At 34.2% G+C, this 8,941-nt stretch overlaps 1 protein-coding gene and 1 non-coding gene across 2 annotated transcripts; one reads left to right on the plus strand and one right to left on the minus strand.

Annotated features, from left to right (window-relative positions):
• Nucleotides 1–1,099: 1,099 nt before the first annotated feature.
• LOC132601216 (uncharacterized) lies at nt 1,100–1,653 on the plus strand. The gene is made up of 2 exons (XM_060314321.1): nt 1,100–1,130; nt 1,214–1,653. The coding sequence occupies exons 1-2, from the start codon at nt 1,100–1,102 to the stop codon at nt 1,651–1,653; spliced, it is 471 nt and encodes a 156-aa protein (XP_060170304.1).
• A 6,766-nt stretch (nt 1,654–8,419) lies between these two features.
• On the minus strand, nt 8,420–8,526 carry LOC132604729 (small nucleolar RNA R71). The gene has a single exon (XR_009568831.1). It is a non-coding gene; the product is annotated as a small nucleolar RNA R71 (small nucleolar RNA).
• Nucleotides 8,527–8,941: the final 415 nt, after the last annotated feature.

The following is an 8,941-nucleotide window of genomic DNA, read 5'->3' on the forward strand; positions in this document are numbered from 1 at the left end:
GTAGAAGGGAGTCACCTCAAAACAACATTCAATGGAACATTCATTTCAGGCAACACGTTAGATGATGCGGGCAAGTCAAATACACATATATAGTTGGTATGCAATGACATGAATAGGCCCACGCACAACTTTGATTATACTAAAAATGAATATATAAAAACCATTTTCTTAATGCCACGACATATGCAACTAATATACTTCCTTTAGCATATGGTGTGATAGATTCAGAAAATAATAGGTCTTGGACATGGTTCTTTGAGCAATTAAGGAAAGCTTATGAAGTAATAGGGAACATGTGTATTGTATCTGATAGGCATGAAAGCATAAACAAAGTTGTTTTTAGAATTTATCCAACTGTGCCACATTATGCATCCATATGGCATCTTTGAGGTAACGTATGTAAGAGATATAAGAAGAGTCATGATGTGTTGAGTCCCAAGTTTTATGCAATGACAAAATCATACACGCCGGAAGAATTTGATGAGCTTATGGGGAAGGTTGAGAAGGCATATTTTTGGGTGGCAGAGTATTTGGAATTAGCTGGAAGAGAAAAGTGGGCTAGAGTGTATGCAACTCTTAACCGAGGATGTACAATGACTTTAAACATAGCAGAGTTTATTAATCGTCACCTTGTAGCGGCAAGAGAGCTGCCTATATTTGATTTTTCTAGAAGAAGTGAGGAAGATGTTTGGAAGATGGAATTATAATAACCGGAGAAACGGTACATACACATTCACAACACTCAGTAAAAAGTTCCAGGAGATGTTGTGAATAAATGTGTATCTATGTTTACATATGACAGTATGTTTTAGTTCAATTTGTTTAAATATTTTCGATTGAGATGCAATTATATTAGCTGTATTTGATGTATCTGACTGTATTTAGCATATGCAGTCTGTAGGTTTGTGTCAAATAATTACATGCATTTGATATATTTGACTGTATTTATCATTTACAATTTGTATGTGTGTGACTGTATTTAGCATATGCAATCTGTATGTATGTGTCAAATACTTACATGTATTTGATACATATGATTGAATTTACCAAATACAGTTAGTCAATTATTTATAGAATTAGCGGTATGTTTATGACTATAATGGATTTATCTTCTAAAGATGAACTTGTAGGTATTTGACTATAAGTAATATATGTATTTATTTGTATTTGACTGCTCAATGCTTAACAAAAGTATTTAATGATCTTTTGTAAGTCGAACCATCAACTGAATACTTGTACATAGTCCATGCTACAGGAAGGCGTTTCATAGTTAACTTGGACAACAAAACTTGCAGTTGTCGGATGATTCAAATAGACGAAATTACATGCCCACATGCATGGGTCATCATTAAGAAGAAAAATCTAACGACTGATGATTACTGTTTAGAATTGTTCAAACCATACACCGTGATGAAGACATATGATGTAGCCATGGATCCTCTCCCTGACGAGCGTGAATGGAAGCTTCTCACATACATATCAGAAGATGTAGCTTTGCCACCAATATACAAGAGACCTCTTGGTAGGCCGAAGAATAAGCATGATAAGCTGTTAGTTGAATTGCTTCTTGGGAAAAAAAGACATGCTTGCAGTACATGTGGACAGACTGGACACAATAGACGTTCTTGTAGCAATGCTTCCAGAAGGAAGTAATTGTTTTTATTTGTAGTCGTTTACTTTTGTTAGATTAAATACGTTGTTGGTTTGCAATATTTGAATAAAGGGAAATCTCTTTAAATACTACTTGTGTGATATCTTCATTTGAAATTATATTGTGAAGTTATGTCTTAATTTGTTCACAGATGAATATAAAAAGGATGATCAGTTCTTTCAAAATAATAGTCAATCTTATTCTTTCAATCTTCGGTGTATTTCAAAACTTGAAAAACAATGTTTAATAGATAATCTTCATTGTATTTCAAAACTTCAAAAACAATGTTTAATAGATAACTAAAAAATCCATCTGAATGTACTTTGAGTATATTTCACTATGGCCCAATACATAAATTTGTTTCGTACTTAATCCAACATACATCAAATACATGAATTTGAATGTATATGACTGTGTCATCTAATTAAATTGCAAAAGTATTTGATATATTTGAATGTTTTTTAATATGACACATTTAAATACATACAAAACCACTTGTTAAGGAGATAACAACACGTACATCCAAATATATATATTGATATATTTGAATGTAGTTGACTGTGTCACGTCCAAAATATAGCCAAAGATACACATACATCTAATTTTCAAAAACAAAACACACAACATTGATAATTAGACTAAGCTAAATGTTCCAATTAAAACTTGAGGAGATTGATAAGACACAGTCATAACCTATTTTCTTAAATTAAATACATCTAAAATATTTGCTATAAAAAAAGCTATAGTCTGAATTAAGATTAAAAATTACTACATCACTCCTAAGTAACATCAATTTTGTCAACTTTGTCATAAGCTTAACTAGTTTTGGTGGCACCTCGATATCGCTCATAGCATTCTCATCGATCTCCCATGCAACATAGTCCCAAAAGAGTATCTAGTGCGGAGCATCTTTGCATCGATTTGTGCTGGAATACCTTCACCAGAGCTTAGATATTCAGAAAATGCTGCCACATGTACACCACAATCTCTGCAAAATAAATGATAGAATTATTAGAATGAATAACATATATGAAAAATTGCAATACAATAAAAATACATACATGCTGGTAGGGTCTTGTTGTGGCAGATTTTCTACGTACTCCACTTGAATGTTCTCATTATGTGTCATGTCCATATATGCTAGGTGATTCATCCAGTTGATGCCAATTTGTTTAGTGTAGAATCCACTGATGTGTAGATAATGTGGCAGGAGGGTAGCAAAGTTTTGTATTTCCCTTTTAACAACTGCATTATGGTTTGCGTCGTTTCAGTATGAGTTGTACACATAAAGTCGTCTGTCACAATGACAAGAAAATACATAAATACATAATACATTAGTCAGTTGAATCTATAAAAACTTAAATTAGAGAATACTAATACATAAAATACCTGTCATTGAATAAGAGTACAACCAAAATCCAATGATTATCCTCTTTGATGCTGACATGCATAAGAATATTGTCAACTGAATACCACGGGACATTTGCATGCAACCTGTGACCCTTAACATATTGACATATTTCGTCTTCTTCGTTGGCTACTTTGGGTCCAGTTTCCGAATTGTTATATGCAAGATATGTTTGATCAACCTTTTGCATGAAGATACATTCAACTATGGTGTATTTGAAAGCGCTCCTTGTGTCATACTTGCCTTTCTTTCGCAAGTAGTAGAAAATCACGTCAATGTGCTAAAAATTGAAACACACAAAAAGTAAGAACATCAAAACATAATCTAAAATATTGGAACAGTGGATTTTATGTATCTATATCTTTATTGAACCTCGTCATTCCATAGTTGGCCCTTCATTGATAACTGGTAGAAGCAGTTTTTGTTTTCAATTAATGTGATGCCAAAATTATATGTATAATCTGCATTATTTTTAAAAGTTGCCATCTTCTTTCTATAATGATCTTCGTTGTTCTTTCCACAAAAAGATTATGCAAAATATGTACAGTTAGTTCATTAAAATATACAACTATGACTACAAATATTTAACAGGTAAAGAGCATACTTGTTTTCATGCATGACAAGCAGTCCCTTACGAATGCACGCCAAGTATTTATCAAAAATCTCTACGTCGACTGGGCCGGTGATGGTATCTTCCACGAATAGATGCTTTGTTTAAAAAAATGCGGACACTCATGACTTATGAACCACCTAAAATATACAAATATATATGATAAAAAAAATATACCTTTGAATACACAAAATTAAATATATTAAGTCTTGGTTGTAAATAATTTCCTGAAGCATAGTCGTAATCCGCCATGAAAGGGGAAACTTGATATTTACTAGGACGCCTATTGTGGGCCACTGATGGATGTAAAAATATTTGCCTTTCGAGAATTTGGCTTGAAAGCAGCTCGTCGAGCAAGAGAAATTGAGAGAGAGGTAGCACGTTTTCACCAAATTTGTGCGGTGTCTCAAAAACAGAATGATCTTCATGTTGTACGACACTCTTTTCATGAGAGGGGCCCAAAGAGAAGCCTGTGTGAGAAATATCAGCTAGGACCTCTATTATGTCGGCGAAGTTCGCTGATACGACTGGCGATTTGTTAGATATGGCGTCTTTAGGAAATTTAACTATGTATTCCTATTCATGAAATGAAAATACATTAAATACAAATAAATATTTTGAAAAAATCAGATGTATTTGATTTATTGTACCATTGATTCCTTGTGTTCTCCAGAATTATCACCACCTTCTTGCATCTCTTCAGTAGATGCCTTTAATGTTTCGCCACTCCCGTTGTCATGATCCACTTCAATATTAGGCACATCAAACTGTTGCATACCAACTCCTTTGAAAATATAGAGAAATTAAACAAATAAAAAAGTCAAATACATTAAATTAGTTACATAAAAATATTACAATACAAATATAAAGAATGTTAAAATAAATTTACACATAAATGCATTAATCCACAAACCAAAATATGAATGAAATACATGAACCAATAGATATAAGTATTTTCAAAGTATATCCAAATACATGAAAAAAAATATTCAAGATATGAATAAACACATGACCTAGCAAACAAATGTATTTTGAAAAAATACAATCAAATACATAGATCCTGAATTCAAAACTTCAATAAATATTTGAACCAATAAACTGAAATATTGTCAAATACATCAAATATTAACTCTGATCTACAACCAAAATATTTGAGAGCAAAAAATACATTAAAAACACACACACAAAAAAAAAGTCTAAAAACACAAGTAAATATAGAAATCAGAAAATACAAATATAGTTCAGTACAGTGAATTCACAAGCAATACCTTTGTTGATGCTGCATGACCTGCATCTGTTTCCATTTGTAATCCAACATCCCGGTGAATGTAGTCATCGGCTAGCTGATGTATGTCAATAAAATGCACACGAACTGGAGCCACGCTATCAGCATCCAAGAGAAACAATATTTTTGCGAACTTTCATGTATGCGTTGTATTCAAAATTTCAAACAATTGCATATGTATAACTTTTTAATACATTTTCTGAAGTTTGATTCACTTTCATATATTCAAAAACCTTTGCAAAGTTTTTGTGAATGACTTTGTGAAGATCCATGAATTCGGCGAAAACCTAAAATTTCAAAAAAGAAAATTATAAAATTGCATTACTTATTAAACAGTAATATAATACATAAATAAATAAGATAAAGAAAAGAAATAAGACTTACATTCTTCTTAAACTCATTATGTTCCTCCCTCAGACTAGAGATATCATCAGATTTGCTGGTAGATGGGACGTCAACAGGAACACGAGAAGGGGGAATGGGTATTCGAGCTGATTGTTCTTTTTGCCTCATTGAAGCATACCTATTTGATGCCAAACCAGGATGTTTGGTCAATCATCCACCACTCTGATAATTAACAGAACGTGTAATTGGAGATGTTGTCTTCTTCACTTGCGATGGACGTATAACTGGAGATGTTGTCTTCTTCACTGGCTATGGTACCATTGGAATATGTCTCGACTTCTTGTGAGGTGGGGATTATGATACATCTTTATTTTGAGGCTATTTAGCCACAGCCAAATGAGGTGGTGTGGAACTAAATTCATCATAGTCATCCTCAACCTGTTGTTGAAGTGTTGATGCAGATTTACTGGAGAGATATGAACGCAATCCAAGTTACTTAATCTCAGTGATGGTTGGAACAATATTCTTATAAGTAAGACGGTCCTGGAAAAGGATCAAATTTAAATATGTCATACACAAAATACCAAATAGATATGAATCAATCAATACATGTATTTGATTTAATGAAAAAATACATACATACATATATATACATACATATATATACATACATACATGCATACATATATATATATATATATATATATGTGTGTGTGTGTGTGTGTGTGTGTGTGTGTGTGTGTGTGTGTGCGCGCGCGCAAATACATATATATGTTCAATTACATATGGATAACTGAATTGAATGACAGTGAATTTGAATGACACTTCACTGGTTGGTTCAAAGTACACAAATACAGTCAAAAAAGATTTAAACATTTGTTCAAATACGTAATTAATCAATTATTCAAACTCCATGTATTTAACAGAACTTGAACATCCATGTTTAAATACATATAATTGAAATATACTTATATATTTGTCAGATAGTATATACAAATAACTGTATAATCCTTGTATTTATGCATTTAACTAATGAGTAAAAATTACCTCTAAGTCGTCATCGTTGAATATGCAAGTCATGAGATCTTTAAAATGTGGTTATTCTTCTGTGGTTTTTCAGTTGAACATTTTGGGAATACGATCTCTATTTTTTACTACTAAATTTGAGTAAACATTAGTGTAGCACTAGTATAGCCATGTGATGAGTCGTGAAATTACGACTCATTCGACATCAATTACTTAGTCTTTTGTAAATCCCCAAGTTCTTTTAATGTCGTTTCTCGTGTTTTTGTGTCAATTTGTAGAATAACAGGTGCCGGAAGCAACTTGAAGCAAAACGAAGTAAAATGAAGCAAAAACCCAGCAGAACTAAACAATGGCACCACCTACGAATCGCAGGTGCCACCTGCGAGTCGCAGGTGATGCAGCACCTGTTGACAGAGAGGATCAAACAAGACATTATATGTGACACCACATGCGACAACACCTGTGAGTCGCATGCGTAACATGTGAATCGCGTATGGTGTCGCGGATACCGCTCAACACACAACTGAAGGCGCGTAACCTGCGATGACATGGTGCAACCTGCGAATTGCAGGTTGATCATGCGACGTCATGTGCGATTCGCACTCTATGCACAGGGGCATTTTTGTCTGGAAATTGTTCCCGTTTTGTACATGCTATAAATAGATTTTCTAGGGTTTTGGTTTATTTTTATCCTGCAGTTTTAGGCATAAATTCTTGTGGAGTCATTTTCTCTTGGTTGTTGAAGCATTTGAGGCAACAACTTCACTCTCATTCCATCTTGTATTGTGTATTGTAAGTTCATTATGTTTACTTGTAAGCTTTCTTTGTTTTTCAGAATTATGAGTAGCTAATTTTAAAGCTAAGGTTGTGGAACCCATGATGGGTATTATGTGAATGGGTTTCTATTATTGATATATGCATAATGGTTGTTGTTATTTATTCTATCTTCGAGTTGTAACGTAGGGTAATGATTGCAAGCATTAGCCGAAGCCATTATATTGACTTTTCTTGGGAAAAAGAGTCAATATTGGTAAGATCGAATAACAATGACTCGAGGCGTTAACCCTCATTTAATAGACTAACTTAGGAATAAGAATAAGTCTAAATTGGCATTATTGGTCTCTCTTCGATTGTAACTCTTTTATATTCGGAAGAATCATAAAGAGGAAATATTGCTTAACTGTTGGGAAATATTAAGAAGTCCTTAAGAGACCAAGTGCATATTCATAGAACAACCATTAGAAGTATATCATATTGAACCCTGAAACATAATATCTAATCAAATTGGGGAACACAACCTTAGTCTTTCTCTCACATTAATTACATTTTAAGTCAAGGTATTCAATTACATTATTCAACAATCAATTCTAACTATCCGGAATAGGACTAAAGCATTTAAAGACTGGTATCGCATACGATTAGTACTTTTTTCTCTCCATATTCCCTGTGGGATTCGACCCCAACCTTGTTGGGTTACTATATTTGACAGCATCCGCTTTACGCCATTACTAGGTGTAATTTGAGCGTATCAAATTTTGGCGCCGTTGCCGGGGAATTCGGTTTAGAAATTACTTATTGTTGTGTACTCTTCTTTAAAACTTTTTTTATTCCATCACGCCTTGTTTGTTGTTTTAGTGAACCAGGTGAACATGGCAGGAAGACATTAATCGCAATCAAGGAAACCAAGGGGGGATCTCAGTGAACCATACTGCACCAGAAGAAGAGGAGGATGAGAATGTATTTGCGGAATTCATCGACGAAGCTGACTATGCTTCTGCTATAGTTCCTCCTAGAACGGGAAATGCTAATTTCAAAATTGATAGTTCTATCTATCAGCTATTGAAACTTGAAGGCTATTTCCGAAATTCTTCGGAGGACTGTCCACTTCGACACCTGAAGAATTTTGTGCATGTATGTTCTCAACAATCTCAAGGTGTTGCTCCTATTGATGCACTACGGTTACGGATTTTCAAATATTCCTTGGCTGGTCAAGCAAGAGAATGGTATGAAAAGCTCCCCAGCAATACTCTTCATACCTGGAACAAGTTAGCCAATATATTCTTGAAAAAGTGGTTTCCACCAAGCAAAAAGGCTGAGCGTAGGGACAAAATCTTTGAGTTCAAACAACTTCCGGGGTAATAATTATATGAAGCATGGGAGCGTTTTAAATATTATCTAACTCAATCTCCGACTCATGGATTTCCGGATGCTATCCTCGCTGAGAAATTCTACAAGAGGTAAGATACCATGAATCAAATTGCTGTCAACACTGCAGATGGGGGATGCTTCATGGACAAATCATTTGTCAACATCACCAGCTTGCTCGACAAGCTTAATACCCACAACCAAGCTTGGCATTCTAGTGATAGTGAAATCCTATCTTATGGTAGTCCCTCTATTTCCGCGGTGGCCAAAGAAAATCATGAGCGAGATCTTGCTTTCGCACAATTGCAAACTACCATGGATTTATTATCAAAGAGGCTTACGGAGAAAGAGGCTAAGAGAGTGAATGTTGTCGAAGAAATGCCACCTCATACTCCAGGAATGTACCAAGTCTCGGAGGAAGCTTATCTGGAGGGGCAGCCACAACGTGAGGATGCAAATTATATCGATCAC

Source organism: Lycium barbarum, chromosome 7 (assembly GCF_019175385.1).
Source record: "Lycium barbarum isolate Lr01 chromosome 7, ASM1917538v2, whole genome shotgun sequence".
Taxonomy (NCBI): domain Eukaryota; kingdom Viridiplantae; phylum Streptophyta; class Magnoliopsida; order Solanales; family Solanaceae; genus Lycium; species Lycium barbarum.

Excerpts from the sequence above, each read along its gene's own strand:
- LOC132601216 (XM_060314321.1), top strand. The coding sequence starts at position 1,100 with ATGGATTTATCTTCTAAAGATGAACTTGTAG. Across the intron at positions 1,131-1,213 it reads TTCTAAAGATGAACTTGTAG|TCGAACCATCAACTGAATAC; the intron begins GTATTTGACTAT and ends ATCTTTTGTAAG.